General features: G+C 46.3%; 1 protein-coding gene across 1 annotated transcript in view; it reads right to left on the bottom strand.

Annotated features, from left to right (window-relative positions):
- Positions 1-17,897, bottom strand: part of LOC121839118 (syntaxin-1A-like) — a 154,463-nt gene that overhangs the window by 59,100 nt on the left and 77,466 nt on the right. The window contains exon 3 of the mRNA XM_042296477.1: positions 2,467-2,541. Coding sequence (XP_042152411.1) covers positions 2,467-2,541 — 75 coding nt within the window. The remainder of the gene's footprint in view (positions 1-2,466; positions 2,542-17,897) is intronic.

Genomic DNA, 17,897 nt, shown 5'->3' with positions numbered 1-17,897 from the left:
GCAGTATATTGGGGCAGGGCCAGGTAGAATCTGCTGTATATTGGGGAGGGGCCAGGTAGAATCTGCAGTATATTGGGGTTGGGCCAGGTCAAATCTGCTGTATATTGGGGAGGGGCCAGGTAGAATCTGCTGTATATTGGGGAGGGGTCAGGTAGAATCTGCTATATATTGGGGTGGGGCCAGGTAGAATCTGCAGTATATTGGGGAGAGGCCAGGTAGAATCTGCTGTATATTGGGGAGGGGCCAGGTAGAATCTGCAGTATATTGGGGTGGGGCCAGGTCAAATCTGCTGTATATTGGGGAGGGGCCAGGTAGAATCTGCTGTATATTGGGGTGGGGTCAGGTAGAATCTGCTATATATTGGGGAGGGGCCAGGTAGAATCTGCTATATATTGGGGAGGGGCCAGGTAGAATCTGCTATATATTGGGGAGGGGCCAGGTAGAATCTGCTATATATTGGGGAGGGGCCAGGTAGAATCTGCAGTATATTGGGGAGGGGCCAGGTAGATTCTGCATTATATTGGGGGAGGGGCCAGGTAGAATTTGCTGTATATTGGGGAGGTCAGGTAGAATCTGCATTATATTGGGGAGGGGTCAGGTAGAATCTGCATTATATTGGGGAGGGGTCAGGTAGAATCTGCTGTATATTGGGGTGGGGCCAGGTAGAATCTGCATTATATTGGGGAGGGAGGGGCCAGGTAGAATCTGTATTATATTAAGGAGGGGCCAGGTAGAATCTACTGTATATTGGGGTGGGGCCTGGTAGAATCTGCAGTATATTGGGGTGGGGCCAGGTAGAATCTGCATTACATTGGGGTGGGGCCAGGTAGAATCTGCAGTATATTGGGGTGGGGCCAGGTAGAATCTGCAGTATATTGGGGCAGGGCCAGGTAGAATCTGCAGTATATTGGGGCAGGGCCAGGTAGAATCTGCTGTATATTGGGGAGGGGCCAGGTAGAATCTGCTGTATATTGGGGTGGGGTCAGGTAGAATCTGCTATATATTGGGGTGGGGCCAGGTAGAATCTGCAGTATATTGGGGAGGGGCCAGGTAGATTCTGCATTATATTGGGGGAGGGGCAGGTAGAATTTGCTGTATATTGGGGAGGTCAGGTAGAATCTGCATTATATTGGGGAGGGGTCAGGTAGAATCTCCTGTATATTGGGGTGGGGCCAGGTAGAATCTGCATTATATTGGGGAGGGAGGGGCCGGGTATAATCTGCATTATATTAAGGAGGGGCCAGGTAGAATCTGCTGTATATTGGGGTGGGGTCAGGTAGAATCTACTGTATATTGGGGTGGGGCCAGGTAGAATCTGCAGTATATTGGGGTGGGGCCAGGTAGAATCTGCATTATATTGGGGTGGGGCCAGGTAGAATCTGCAGTATATTGGGGTGGGGCCAGGTAGAATCTGCAGTATATTGGGGTGGGGCCAGGTAGAATCTGCAGTATATTGGGGTGGGGCCAGGTAGAATCTGCAGTATATTGGGGTGGGGCCAGGTAGAATCTGCTGTATATTGGGGTGGGGTCAGGTAGAATCTGCTGTATATTGGGGTGGGGCCAGGTAGAATCTGCATTATATTGGGGAGGGGTCAGGTAGAATCTGCATTATATTGGGGTGGGGCCAGGTAGAATCTGCAGTATATTGGGGTGGGGCCAGGTAGAATCTGCATTATATTGGGGAGGGAGGGGCCAGGTAGAATCTGCATTATATTAAGGAGGGGCCAGGTAGAATCTGCTGTATATTGGGGTGGGGTCAGGTAGAATCTACTGTATATTGGGGTGGGGCCTGGTAGAATCTGCAGTATATTGGGGTGGGGCCAGGTAGAATCTGCATTACATTGGGGTGAGGCCAGGTAGAATCTGCTGTATATTGGGGTGGGGTCAGGTAGAATCTGCTGTATATTGGGGTGGGGCCAGGTAGAATCTGCATTATATTGGGGTGGGGCCAGGTAGAATCTGCATTATATTGGGGAGGGGTCAGGTAGAATCTGCATTATATTGGGGTGGGGCCAGGTAGAATCTGCAGTATATTGGGGTGGGGCCAGGTAGAATCTGCATTATATTGGGGAGGGAGGGGCCAGGTAGAATCTGCATTATATTAAGGAGGGGCCAGGTAGAATCTGCTGTATATTGGGGTGGGGTCAGGTAGAATCTACTGTATATTGGGGTGGGGCCAGGTAGAATCTGCAGTATATTGGGGTGGGGCCAGGTAGAATCTGCAGTATATTGGGGAGGGGCCAGGTAGAATTTGCTGTATATTGGGGAGGGGCCAGGTAGAATCTGCAGTATATTGGGGTGGGGCCAGGTAGAATCTGCTGTATATTGGGGTGGGGCCAGGTAGAATCTGCAGTATATTGGGGAGGGGCCAGGTAGAATTTGCTGTATATTGGGGAGGGGCCAGGTAGAATCTGCAGTATATTGGGGTGGGGCCAGGTAGAATCTGCTGTATATTTGGGTACTCACTCTTTAGTTTGGAGCGAACTTTATTGGCCAACTTCTTAATGTCCGTCATCAGAACTTCCAGGTCCCCCTTCGTCTCTGAGGAGAGAGAGAATAGAGGACATGAGCAGAGAGGAGAAGAGAAGAGAAGAGGACACGAGAATGGAGGAGAAGAGAGGAGAGGAGATATGACATGAGAAAATAAATGACAGGAGAGGAGAGAGGACATGAGGAGAGAGGACAAGAGGAGAGAGGACACGAGGAGAGAGGACACGAGGAGAGAGGACATGAGGAGAGAGGACATGAGGAGAGAGGACAGGAGAAGAAAGGACATGAGAAGAGAGGACATGAGAAGAGAGGACATGAGAAGAGAGGACATGAGAAGAGAGGACATGAGGAGAGAGGACATGAGGAGAGAGGACATGAGGAGAGAGGACATGAGAAGAGAGGACATGAGGAGAGAGGACATGAGAAGAATGAGTGACATGAGAAGAGAGGACATGAGAAGAGAGGACTTGAGAAGAGAGGACATGAGAAGAGAGGACTTGAGAAGAGAGGACTTGAGAAGAGAGGACATGAGAAGAATGAGTGACATGAGAAGAGAGGACGTGAGAAGAGAGGACGTGAGAAGAGAGGACGTGAGAAGAGAGGACGTGAGAAGAGAGGACGTGAGAAGAGAGGACGTGAGAAGAGAGGACGTGAGAAGAGAGGACGTGAGAAAGAGAGGTCGTGAGAGAGAGAGGACACGAGGAGAGAGGACACGAGGAGAGAGGACACGAGGAGAGAGGACACGAGGAGAGAGGACACGAGGAGAGAGGACACGAGGAGAGAGGACACGAGGAGAGAGGACACGAGGAGAGAGGACACGAGGAGAGAGGACATGAGCTTTTATGTGGATATTATTACATGATAATACATTACAATCAGACATTCTGAATCAATGAATGAGAGAAACGACATTCTAAATGAATGAGTGAAACAACATATTCTTAATGAGGAAATGAGAGGAAAAGAAGGGTAATAATGGAGGAGAGGAGAGGAGAGGAAGGGGGAGGAAAGTGGAGGAGAAGGGGGAGGAAAGTGGAGGAGAGGAGGGTGGAGAAGAGGAGAGGAAAGGAAGGGGTGGAAGGTGGAGGAGAGGACGGTGGATAAGAGGAGAGGAAAGGAAGGGGTGGAAGGTGGAGGAGAGGACGGTGGAGAAGAGGAGGAAGGAGATTGAGGAAGAGAGGAAGAGAAGAGGAAAGTGGAGGAGAGGAGGGTGGAGGAGAGGAGGGTGGAGAAGAGGAGAGGAAGGAGATAGAGGAAGAGAGGAAGGGGATAGAGGAAGAGAGGAAGAGAAGAGGAAAGTGGAGGAGATGACGATGGAGAGGAGGAGCGGAAGGAGATAGAGGAAGAGATGAAGGGGATAGAGGAAGAGAGGAAGAGAAGAGGAAAGTGGAGGAGAGGAGGGTGGAGAAGAAGAGAGGAAGGAGAGAGAGGAAGAGAGGAAGGGGATAGAGGAAGAGAGGAAGGAGATAGAGGAAGAGAGGAAGGGGATAGAGGAAGAGAGGAAGAAAGGAAAAGAGGAAAGTGGAGGAGATGACGATGGAGAGGAGGAGCGGAAGGAGATAGAGGAAGAGAGGAAGAGAAGAGGAAAGTGGAGGAGAGGAGGGTGGATAAGAGGAGAGGAAAGGAAGAGAAGAGGAAAGTGGAGGAGAGGAGGGTGGAGGAGAGGAGAGGAAAGGAAGAGAAGAGGAAAGTGGAGGAGAGGAGGGTGGAGAAGAGGAGAGGAAAGGAAGAGAAGAGGAAAGTGGAGGAGAGGAGGGTGGAGAAGAGGAGAGGAAAGGAAGAGAAGAGGAAAGTGGAGGAGAGGAGGGTGGAGAAGAGGAAACATGTTCTCTGGAGTGATGAAGTGTGAACGCGTTTCCACTACTCCAGAGTCTGGGTTTGCTACTCCAAAATCTCCCAAAAAATAAAATAAATAGCATATAAATATAGGACAAAACACACATCACAACAACAGAGACAACACTACATAAAGAGAGACCTAAGATAACAACATAGCAACGCAGCAACACATGACAACAGAGCCTGGTAAGAACATCCATCCTGACTGGTTGCATCACTGCCTGGTATGGCAACTGCTCGGCCTCCGACCGCAAGGCACTACAGAGGGTAGTGCGAACGGCCCATCACTGGGGGGGTACAGAGGAGTATAGAGTGCAGTGATGTGTCCTATAAGGAGCATTGGTAAAATGGTAAATGTAGCTGCTCAAGAGCACCCTTACATGCCAATCTATAAATGATGTCTCTGTAATCTAGCATGGGTAGGATGGTCATCTGAATCAGGGTTAGTTTGGCAGCTGGGGTGAAAGAGGAGCGATTACGATAGAGGAAACCAAGTCTAGATTTAACTTTAGTCTGCAGCTTGGATATGTGCTGAGAGAAGGACAGTGCACCATCTAGCCATACTCTCAAGTACTTGTATGAGGTGACTACCTCAACCTCTAAACCCTCAGAGGCAGTAAAACACCTGTGGGAGGAGGGGCATGCTTCTTACCAAACCACATGACCTTTGTTTTGGAGCTGTTCAGATCAAGGTTATGGGCAGAGAAAGTTTGTTGGACACTAAGAAAGCTTTGTTGTAGAGCATCTTACACAAAATCTGGGGAGGGGCCAGCTGAGTATAAGATCGATGTTGGATCGAGCCTTGGGGTACTCCCTTGGTGACAGGCAGTGGCTGAGACAGCAGATTTTCTGACTTTATACACTGTGCTCTTTGAGAGAGGTAGTTAGCAAACCAGGCCAAAGACCCCTCAGAGACACCAATACTCCTTAGCCACCCCACAAGAATGGAATGGTCTACTGTATCAAAAGCTTTGGCCAAGTCAATAACAATAGCAGCACAATATTGCTTAGAATCAAGGGCAATGGTGACATTTGAGGACCTTTAAGGTTGCAGTGACACATCCATAACCTGAGCGGAAAGCAGATTGCAAATCAGAGAAAAAACTATAGACATCAAGAAAGCCAGTCAGTTGATTATTGACAAGTTTTTCCAACACTTTTGATTTAGAGAGTACCATCGCTTTAGGACTTGGTAAGGTGGTTTAAGCATGTCCCAGTTTAGGTCACCAAGCAGGACAATTCAGACTTGGTGTAAGGGGCCAGGAGAGAGATTAGGCAGGTAGGGTACAGGCCGGTGCTGATGGAGGACGATAGCACCCAGAAACAGTCAACAAAGAGCTATTTAAAAGGTTCATACATAAAACCAGCAAATCAAATTGTTTGGGGACAGACTTGGTGGAGACAACCGAGCACTGAAGGTGATCCTTGGTAAAGATTGCCACTCCCCCACCTTTGGAAGATCTGTCTTGCCGAAAAAAGTTATAACTAGAAAGGTTAACATCAGTATCCAGAACATTCTTCCTTAACCACGTCTCAGTAATGACAAACACATCTGGATTGGAGCTGTGAACTCACACATTTCAATTGATCCATTTTAGGCAATAAGCTTCTAGTGTTAACGTGCAGAAAACCCAGGCTTTTACAAGAGCAGAAATCAGTGAAGCAGATATCAAAGCACAAGTCAAAATTGAGGCAAGCAACAGTAGATGGGCCAGGGTGTACATGCACATTTCCAGATATCATCAACAGTAATACAATCAGGGCCCGGCAGAGGACAGGGAGAGCTCTGCAGTGCTAATTTATGACATCTGAATGTACATCAGATGGCAACAAGATCATGATGTACAGCAATTTCATCAGGAAACATGAATACAAAGCTGGCGAGGTGGTTAGAATAGGATGGGAGGCCAAAAGTCTGCTTGGCTGGGTCGTGTTTCTGAGGACGCACAGCTCTGCGCAATGATTGGGCTTCTAAAAGCGCTGTCTGACAGATTCTCCGCTCCAAGACTCTGTACGCTGTGCACCTGATAAATAAGATACATAACGAATATACACAAGTGCCAATTTCATTCGACTAAATTATGCAAATGAACCCATAGACTTGTAAGCATAATCGCTCAAATGGATTTACATCAACTGGTATTACCATCAATGAAGAGGCTAAAAAGCTTTTTTTTCTTCTCCCAGATGATTGGCCAGTGCCTGCCAGACAGACACACAGCATGCAGCCAGACAGACACACAGCATGCAGCCAGACAGACAGACACACAGCATGCAGCCAGACAGACAGACACACAGCATGCAGCCAGACAGACACACAGCATGCAGCCAGACAGACAGACACACAGCATGCAGCCAGACAGACAGGCACAAAGCATGCAGACAGACAGGCACACAGCATGCAGCCAGACAGACACACAGCATGCAGCCAGACAGACATGCACACAGCATGCAGCCAGACAGACACACAGCATGCAGTCAGACAGACACACAGCATGCAGACAGACAGACACACAGCATGCAGACAGACAGACACACAGCATGCAGTCAGACAGACACACAGCATGCAGACAGACAGACACACAGCATGCAGCCAGACAGACAGGCACACAGCATGCAGCCAGACAGGCACACAGCATGCAGCCAGACAGACAGGCACACAGCATGCAGCCAGACAGACACACAGCATGCAGACAGACAGGCACACAGCATGCAGCCAGACAGGCACACAGCATGCAGCCAGACAGACAGGCGCACAGCATGCAGCCAGACAGACAGGCACACAGCATACAGCCAGGCACACAGCATACAGCCAGACAGACAGGCACACAGCATGCAGCCAGACAGGCACACAGCATGCAGCCAGACAGACAGAGACACAGACAGACACATAGAATGCAGTCTTACTTCTGTAGTGAATAAGAGTTCAAAGTTCATACCATTCGCAACCAAAGCTCACGCTGAGGTTGGCTTAGTTCTGTAGTTGACATGTAAGTCCTTTTAATGTGGGACAGTCGTCCTCATATCCTCGGAAGAGATAGTTACATTTTCGTCAAGGGCTTACATAGTGGAGGGAGAGAAGGGTGTGTTTCATAGTTTGTAACCCATGTCTCTTCACAGGGGCGGGCCACTGATTGAGCAGAGCTCTAACTTGATGAAAACCCAAATCTCTCATTTGGAAGCTAAAATTACATTTAATCTTTTCACAAATAGTGTCATATTTAAACATTTAAATTGCACAACAATTCCATGTGAATCTGATAACTAGAATGTGTAGACTTTCCCAGATACAGTTTATGTCGTCCTGTCATCAGTCATAATGTCTCAGATGACAACCGAACTGACATCATATTCATTAAGTACAGACGCATATTTTCCACTGGTTGGATTACTGAAATATGGTTCCTTTCCCCCCACCGTTTGATGTTCCCAGACTCTCTATGTTTAACAAAGGCTATTCAAGAGTCCTTCAGTAGAGTCGAGAGAGAGGGGAGAAAGGTATTTATTGGGGGGTCATAAACGTCATGACATCCTTATTCATCAGCCATATACAGCTGAAGTCGGAAGTTGACCTACACCTTAGCCAAAAACATTTAAACTCAGTAATTATGACATTTACTCCTCGTACAAAATCACTGTTTTAGGTCAGTTAGGATCACCACTTTATTTTTTAAGAACGAGAAATGTCAGAATAAAAGTAGAGAGAATGATTAATTTCAGCTTTTATTTCTTTCATCACATTCCCAGTGGGTCAGAAGTTAACATACACTCAATTAGTATTTGGTAGCATTGCCTTTAAATTGTTTAACTTGGGTCAAACGTTTCGGGTAGCCTTCCACAAGCTTCCCACAATAAGTTGGGTGAATTTTGGCCCATTCCTCCTGACAGAGCTGGTGTAACTGAGTCAGGTTTGTAGGCCTCCTTGCTCACACACGCTTTATCAGTTCTGCACACATGTTTTCTATAGGATTGAGGTCAGGCCTTTGTGATGGCCACTCCAATACCTTGACTTTGTTGTCCTTAAGCCATTTTGCCACACCTTTGGAAGTATGCTTGGAGTCATTGTCCATTTGGATGACCCATTTGCGACCAAGCTTTAACTTCCTGACTGATGTCTTGAATATATCCTCATAATTTTCCAACCTCATGATGCCATCTATTTTGTGAAGTGCACCAGTCCCTCCTGCAGCAAAGCACCCCCACAACATGATGCTGCCACCCCCATGCTTCACGGTTGGGATGGTATTTTTATTTTTGGTTCTATTTTTGTTTCATCAGACCAGAGGACATTTCTCCAAAAAGTACGATCTTTGTCCCCATGTGCAGTGGCAAACCGTAGTCTGGCTTTTTTATGGCGGTTTTGGAGCAGTGGCTTCTTCCTTGCTGAGCGGCCTTTCAGGTTATGTCGATATAGGACCCGTTTTACTGTGGATATAGATACTTTTGTACATGTTTCCTCCAGCATCTTCACAAGGTCCTTGTTGTTCTGGGATTGATTTGCACTTTTCGCACCAAAGTACGTTCATCTCTGGGAGACAGGGCGCGTCTCCTTCCGGAGCGGTATGACGGCTGCGTGGTCCCATGGTGTTTATAATTGCATAAGATTGTTTGTACAGATGAACGTGGTACCTTCAGGCATTTGTAAATTGCTCCCAAGGATGAACCAGACTTGTGGAGGTCTACAATGTTTTTTCTGAGGTCTTGGCTGATTTCTTTTGATTTTCCCAGGATGTCAAGCAAAGAGGCACTAAGTTTGAAGGTAGGCCTTGAAATACATCCACAGGTACACCTCCAATTGACTGAAATTATGCCAATTAGCCTATCAGAAGCTTCTAAAGCCATGACAATTTTCTGGAATTTTCCAAGCTGTTTAAAGGCACAGTCAACTTAGTCTATGTAAACTTCTGACCCACTGGAATTGTGATACAGTGAATTATAAGTGAAATAATCTGTCTGTAGACAATTGTTGGAAAAATGACTTGTGTCATGCACAAAGTAGATGTCCTAACCGACTTGCCAAAGCTATAGTTTTTTAACAAGACATTTGTGGAGTGGGTGAAAAATGAGTTGTTCTGCTTTGTCCAACAGGGGGAGCTGGTGAACAACATTGAGCAGAACGTGTGTAACACCCAGGACTATGTGGAACAGGCCAGAGACAACTACAAGGCTGCCGTCAGCATGCAGAAGGGCGGTCACAGGGTGAGACCCAACAACACACAGTCTATGGACATACTCTCATACAACCCTCCCTCTCTTCCTTTTCTCCTGTCTGTCTACTCTTCCCTCCCTTCCTTTTCTCCTGTCTGTCTACTCTTCCCTCCCTTCCTTTTCTCCTGTCTGTCTACTCTTCCCTCCCTTCCTTTTCTCCTGTCTGTCTACTCTTCCCTCCCTTCCTTTTCTCCTGTCTGTCTACTCTTCCCTCTCTTCCTTTTCTCCTGTCTGTCTACTCTTCCCTCTCTTCCTTTTCTCCTGTCTGTCTACTCTTCCCTCCCTTCCTTTTCTCCTGTCTGTCTACTCTTCCCTCCCTTCCTTTTCTCCTGTCTGTCTACTCTTCCCTCTCTTCCTTTTCTCCTGTCTGTCTACTCTTCCCTCTCTTCCTTTTCTCCTGTCTGTCTACTCTTCCCTCTCTTCCTTTTCTCCTGTCTGTCTACTCTTCCCTCTCTTCCTCTATATCCTCCTTCCTACCATGTTTCCGCCCTCCTCCTCCTCCACTGGAATGGAGTGAATTATAAGTGAAATAATCTTTCTGTAAACAATTGTTGGTAAAATTACTTGTCAAAAACTAGATTTAATGACTCCAACCTAAGTGTATGTACATTTCCAACTTCAACTGTATATTCTATTGGACTGTATGAGTTAGTAGACAGTTGAATATAACCTATATTCTATTGGACTGTATGAGTTAGTAGATATTGGACTGTATGAGTAAGGGTACTGTATACTGTACATGGCTTTAACCAGCACTAGTCCCTATTCATCAGCCTCACCGTTAGAGAGATACAAGAACAGACAGAAAGGGAAAGAGAGGAGGGCGGCATCCCAAATGAAACCCTATTCCCTATGTAGTGCACTACAAAAGTGCTTCACTATACAGGGGAAAGGGTGTCATTTGGGACGCAACCCGAGGAGTGACAAGATGAGGGAGGAGTAGTGGTGACAGCAACACAGCGTTTCAACATGCTAGTCCCACTCCTCCCCTGGCAGCGTCTTACTACAGTATATATATATATTTGGGATATATTGAAATTCGTTGTTGCATTTCTTAAGGTCTGTTCAATAAAACATGTTGCAGCAACGCATACTAAGTCAGGCTTACGACAGCCTAAAGTATACTTAAATATAAGTATAAGGTTAAGTCAGGCTTACGACAGCCTAAAGTATTCTCTATAACAGAGCGATCTGTTAAGTCAGGCTTACGACAGCCTAAAGTATTCTCTATAACAGAGTGATCTGTTAAGTCAGGCTTACGACAGCCTAAAGTATTCTCCATAACAGAGTGTTCTGTTAAGTCAGGCTTACGACAACCTAAAGTATTCTCTATAACAGAGTGTTCTGTTAAGTCAGGCTTACGACAGCCTAAAGTATTCTCTATAACAGAGCGATCTGTTAAGTCAGGCTTACGACAGCCTAAAGTATTCTCTATAACAGAGCGATCTGTTAAGTCAGGCTTACAACAGCTCTATGATAGAGTGTTCTGTTAAGTCAGGCTTACGACAGCTCTATGATAGAGCGATCTGTTAAGTCAGGCTTACAACAGCTCTATGACAGAGCGATCTGTTAAGTCCGGCTTACAACAGCTCTATGACAGAGCGATCTGTTAAGTCAGGCTTACAACAGCTCTATGACAGCGTTCTGTTAAGTCCGGCTTACAACAGCTCTATGACAGAGCGTTCTGTTAAGTCCGGCTTACAACAGCTCTATGACAGAGCGTTCTGTTAAGTCCGGCTTACAACAGCTCTATGACAGCGTTCTGTTAAGTCCGGCTTACAACAGCTCTATGACAGAGCGTTCTGTTAAGTCCGGCTTACGACAGCTCTATGACAGAGCGTTCTCTTAAGTCAGGCTTACGACAGCCTAAAGTATTCTCTATAACAGAGCGATCTGTTAAGTCAGGCTTACGACAGCTCTATGACAGAGCGTTCTGTTAAGTTAGGCTTATGACAGCCTTAAAGTAGGCTCTATAACAGAGGGTTGAAGTTCAGAGTCCTACAGGATGTGATGACATGCTTCTGCCTGAGAATCACCATCCTCTCAGTGCCAACAGCAGGCACCTCAGAGCTCAACTGTTTAGACCGTCTCTGTCATCACAGCCCAGTCCTAATTATGTTTGACTCAACTCCTGGCTCTCACATGCACCATACTTATCTTCTTGGCTCTCGCTCTCTCTCTCTCTCTCTCTCACTCATTCTCTCTCTCTCACTCATTCTCTCTCTCTCATTCCCTCTCTTTCTCTCTCACTCATTCTCTCTCTCTCTCACACACATGGCATAGCAGTCAGATGTCTTTGTCTTGTCTAGTCCCATGTACAGTGGGGAGAACAAGTATTTGATACACTGCCGATTTTGCAGGTTTTCCTACTTACAAAGCATGTAGAGGTCTGTAATTTTTATCAAAGGTACACTTCAACTGTGAGAGACGGAATCTAAAACAAAAATCCAGAAAATCACATTGTATGATTTTTAAGTAATTAATTTGCATTTTATTGCATGACATAAGTATTTGATACATCAGAAAAGCAGAACTTAATATTTGGTACAGAAACCTTTGTTTGCAATTAAAGAGATCATACGTTTCCTGTAGTTCTTGATCAGGTTTGCACAAACTGCAGCAGGGATTTTGGCCCACTCCTCCATACAGACCTTCTCCAGATCCTTCAGGTTTCGGGGCTGTCGCTGGGCAATACGGACTTTCAGCTCCCTCCAAAGATTTTCTATTGGGTTCAGGTCTGGAGACTGGCTAGGCCACTCCAGGACCTTGCGATGCTTCTTACGGAGCCACTCCTTAGTTGCCCTGGCTGTGTGTTTCAGGTCATTGTCGTGCTGGAAGACCCAGTCACGACCCATCTTCAATGCTCTTACTGAGGGAAGGAGATTGTTGGCCAAGATCTTGCGATACATGGCCACATCCATCCTCCCCTCAATACGGTGCAGTCGTCCTGTCCCCTTTGCATAAAAGCATCCCCAAAGAATGATGTTTCCACCTCCATGCTTCACGGTTGGGATGGTGTTCTTGGGGTTGTACTCATCCTTCTTCTTCCTCCAAACACGGCGAGTGGAGTTTAGACCAAAAAGCTCTATTTTTGTCTTATCAGACCACATGACCTTCTCCCATTCCTCCTCTGGATCATCCAGATGGTCATTGGCAAACTTCAGATGGGCCTGGACATGCGCTGGCTTGAGCAGGGGGACCTTGCGTGCACTGCAGGATTTTAATCCATGACGGTGTAGTGTGTTACTAATGGTTTTCTTTGAGACTGTGGTCCCAGCTCTCTTCAGGTCATTGACCAGGTCCTGCCGTGTAGTTCTGGGCTGATCCCTCATGATCATTGATGCCCCACGAGGTGAGATCTTGCATGGAGCCCCAGACCGAGGGTGATTGACCGTCATCTTGAACTTCTTCCATTTTCTAATAATTGTGCCAACAGTTGTTGCCTTCTCACCAAGCTGCTTGCCTATTGTCCTGTAGCCCATCCCAGCCATGTACAATTTTATCCCTGATGTCCTTACACAGCTCTCTGGTCTTGGCCATTGTGGAGAGGTTGGAGTCTGTTTGATTGAGTGTGTGGACAGGTTACCTGTCTTTTATACAGGTAACGAGTTCAAACAGGTGCAGTTAATACAGGTAATGAGTGGAGAACAGGATGGCTTCTTAAAGAAAAACTAACAGGTCTGTGAGAGCTGGAATTCTTACTGGTTGGTAGGTGATCAAATACTTAAAATAATAAAATAAAATGCAAATTAATGACTTAAAAATCATACAATGTGATTTTCTGGATTTTTGTTTTAGATTCCGTCTCTCACAGTTGAAGTGTACCTATGATAAAAAATTACAGACCTCTACATGCTTTGTAAGCAGGAAAACCTGCAAAACCGGCAGTGTATCAAATACTTGTTCTCCACACTGTATATATCTTTTAATATATTTTTCTTTCTTTCTAGCTCGAAAAGCTCTCGCCAGTTCATACAACGCGTTTCAAACCAGAGCATACCGGACCTATTTTTCTCTCCATATCCCCGGATTGCTACCGTAAACTCTGAACGTTTTCATCTGGATCATGGCAGCTAGCTAACTACTCCTGGCTAACGTTTCCATCCCAGAGCAAGCACCAACTAGCCTGGAGCTAGCGCATGCTAGACCCATCTCCCGGCTAGGGCTCCTGGGCTACTCCTGAAGCCCAATCCTCGGCTACAATATCTGGACCCCTTCTACTGCCGGTACGGGGCACGGAACCCCGCCGATCCTTCACGACTGGAATACCGACATATCTGCCCGAGGCTCCCAACAGGCCCCTCAGGCGCAACGTCCCCTGAAGGCCCATTCTGCTAACCGCTGCCTGCTAGCTATCTATAGCATATTGGACTGTTAGCTGATCCATCAGCCAGTTTCTTGGACCACTATACCCATTTTGCCAATTGGACTTGGACCCTTCTGCTACTTGAAACTCTACTAATTTCACGACTGGTCTATCGACATCACCGCACGAGGAGACAAAAACAGACTTCCCCCCCCTTCGCGACGTCCCTCTAAGGCCCTTATGCTAGCCCCAGCCTGCTAACTGCTAGCTTGCTAGCCCCAGTCTGCTAACTGCTAGCCACAGTCTGCTAACTGTCTCAATCACCGTGTCCCCAGCCAGCCCAACCACTCACTGGATCCATACGATCACTTGGCTATGCATGCCTCTCCCTAATATCAACATGCCTTGTCCATTACTGTCCTGGTTAGTGATTACTGTCTTATTTCACTGTAGAGCCTCTAGCCCTGCTCAATATGCCTTAACCAACCATGTTGTTCCAGCTCCCACATATCCTATGACATCACCTGGTTTAAACGTCTCGAGAGACTATATCTCTCTCTTCATTACTCAATGCCTAGGTCTACCTCCAATGTACTCTCTTCCTACCATACTTTTGTCCTTTGTCTGTACATTATGGCTTGAATTTATGCTATCGTGCCCAGAAACCTGCTCCCTTCACTCTCTGTTCCAAACGTGCTAGACGGCCAGTTCTGGTGATGTAGAGGTTAATCCAGGACCTGCAGTGCCTACCCCCAGGTGCTCTCATTTGTTAACTTCTGTAACCACCAAAAACCCTGAAATGTCCATCCCTAACTATAACATTTTCCTCCAAGATAGAACTGCCAAAGGGGGCGGTGTTGCAATATACTGCAGATATAGCCTGCAAAGTTCTGTCTTACTATCCAGGTCTGTACCAAAACAATTCGAGCTTCTAATTCTAAAAATGAACCTTTACAGAAACAAGTCTCTCACCGTTGCCGCTTGCTATAGACCACCCTCTGCCCCCAGCTGTGCCCTGGACACCATATGTGAATTGATTGCCCCCCATCTATCTTCTGAGCTCGTGCTGCTAGGTGACCTAAACTGGGACATACTTAACACCCCGGCCATGCTACAATCTAAGCTTGATGCCCTCAATCTCACACAAATGATCAATGAACCACCAGGTATAACCCCAAATCTGTAAACACGGTGTCGTGTCTTTGGCTATGCCGGATTAAGTGATATGACATGCTATTCTATAAAATAATTTCTCCGTAATTAATATTACCTGATTGAGCTAATCATGTAAATGTAATTAACTAGAGAGTCGGGCACCACGAAATAATATTTATAGAGCCGTTATCTTCCGAATAAACTCTTAAAGACCTAGTAATATTTTACATCAATAGAAGTCAATATTAATCGTCATCTTAATTCAGTCTCATCTGAAAGTTGTAAATTCTTGGTTATCTTCACGAACCCTGGCTAACAAGTTGAATCAGCAATACAAAATTGGGTTTAATTATTTATTTACCAAATACCTAACTAATCACACAGAATTACACATACACATAATTCATTAACTTGATTACAAATTACGTCATAAAGGAAAACGTTCCTAGCGGGCGGAACAGATATGACAGCTGGTTACACAAAAGAAAAGGGTCTGGGTTTGAGTGAAAGAGCGGGAAGACTGAGGAACAAAGGGCGAAGCTGTGCTATCGTAAGTACAGTATCTTATGCATTCTAAATTACCTCCCATTTGGAAAAGGAAAATGCAATAAATATTTACTCTGAGCTGCGCTTCGGTAGGTTGGTGGTAGATGGAAGGCCGTGTTGCCAAACAGAGTCCTTTGAAGAATGTCTCGTGGTCAATTGGATACGTTGTAGTAACATCGTTGTGTGATAGACGGGATACTCTGTCTGTTCCTTCCCAACCCTCGTTTGCATCTGCTGTTACTAACTCAACGGCTAGGAGGTATCACTTCTGTAGTGAATAAGAGTTCAAAGTTCATACCATTCGCAACCAAAGCTCACGCTGATGTTGTCTTATTTTTCTGTAGTTATTATCTGAACCATTCTGACATCGGACCGTCGTTCTCACATTCTCGGAACAGGAGGTTATATTGTCGTCAAGGCTTTATATAGGAAGGGAGAGGAGGGCGTGTTTAAAAAGTTTTATAGCCCATGTCCCTTCACAGGGGCGGGCCACTGATTGAGCAGAGCCCTATCTTATGAAAACCCAAATTTCACATTTTAGAAGCTAAAATCACATTTCATCCCAACACGAATAATTTCATATTCAAACATTTAAATTGAACAACAATTCCATGTGAATCCGATAAACTCTACAGTGGAAAGTCTACACATCAGAGTTATGTCATCTTATCATTGATGAGAATGTCTCAGATGACAACCAAACTGACATCATATTCATTAAGTACCACCGCATATGTTCAATTGGTCGGATTACCAGAATATAGTTAATTTCCCCCCACCTTCTGATGTTCCCAGAATCTCTATGTTAACCAAGGGTTTTGCAAATGTAACATCAGTAGGGTAGAAAGAGAAAAGGGGGGAAGAGGTATTTATGACTGTCATAAACCTACCCCCAGGCCAACGCCATGACAATGGGCACCCTCATAAATATCATCCTAACAAACTCGCCCTCCAAATACACCTCTGCTGTTTTCAACCAAGATCTCAGCGATCACTGCCTCATTTCCTGCATCCGTAATGGGTCTGTGGTCAAACGACCACCCCTCATCACTGTCAAACGCTCCCTAAAACACATCAGCGAACAGGCCTTCCTAATCGACCTAGCCCGGGTATCCTGGAATGACATTGACCTCATCCTGTCAGTAGAGGATGCCTGGCTATTCTTTAAAAGTGCCTTCCTCACCGTCTTAAATAAGCATGCTAGATTCAAAAAATTTAGAACTAGGAATAGATATAGCCCTTGGTTCACTCCAGACCTGTCTGCCCTTGACCAGCACAAAAACATCCTGTGGCGTTCTGCATTAGCATCGAATAGCCCCCGTGATATGCAACTTTTCAGGGAAGTTAGAACCAATATACACAGGCAGCTAGGAAAACTAAGGCTAGCTTTTAAAAAACAGAAACTTGCATCCTGTAGTACAAACTCAAAAAAGTTCTGGGACACTGTAAAGTCCATGGAGAATAAGAGCACCTCCTCCCAGCTGCCCACTGCTCTGAGGCTAGGAAACACTGTCAGTACCGATAAATCCACAATAATTGAGAATTTCAATAAGCATTTTTCTACGGCTGGCCATGCTTTCCACCTGGCTATCCCAACCCCGGTCAACAGCCCTGCGCTCCCCACAGCAACTCACCCAACCCCCCCCCACTTCTCCTTTACCCAAATTCAGATAGCTGATGTTCTGAAAGAGCTGCAAAATATGGACCCCTACAAATCAGCCGGGTTAGACAATCTGGATCCTCTCTTTCTAAAATGATCTGCCGAAATTGTTGCAACCCCTATTACTAGCCTGTTCAACCTCTCTTTCGTATTGTCTGAGAATCCAAAGATTCTTTCCAAAGATTGGAAAGCAGCTACTCAACAGGAGCAGTAGCCTGGTCTGAGTAGCAGTAGCCTGGTCCCAGGAGCAGTACAGTAGCCTGGTCTCAGTAGCAGTAGCCTGGTCCCAGGAGCAGTATAGTAGCCTGCTCCCAGTAGGAGTAGCCTGGTCCCAGTAGCAGTAGCCTGCTCCCAGTAGCGGTATCCTGGTCCCAGTAGCAGTACAGTAGCCTGGTCCCAGTAGCGGTAACCTGCTCCCAGTAGCAATACCCTGGTCCCAGTAACAGTAGCCTGGTCCCAGCAGCGGTATCCCGGTCCCAGTAGCAGTAGCCTTGTCCCAGCAGTGGTGACCAGTAGCAGTAGCCTGGTCCCAGGAGCAGTATAGTAGCCTGGTCCCAGTAGGAGTAGCCTGGTCCCAGTAGCAGTAGCCTAGTCCCAGTAGCAGTACAGTAGCCTGGTCCCAGCAGCGGTAACCTGGTCCCAGTAGCAGTAGCATTGTCCCAGCAGCGGTATCCTGGTCCCAGTAGCAGTAGC

This window comes from Oncorhynchus tshawytscha, linkage group LG13 (genome assembly GCF_018296145.1).
Source record: "Oncorhynchus tshawytscha isolate Ot180627B linkage group LG13, Otsh_v2.0, whole genome shotgun sequence".
Classification (NCBI taxonomy): Eukaryota; Metazoa; Chordata; class Actinopteri; order Salmoniformes; family Salmonidae; genus Oncorhynchus; species Oncorhynchus tshawytscha.
This window is presented reverse-complemented; position numbering and strand designations above follow the sequence as displayed.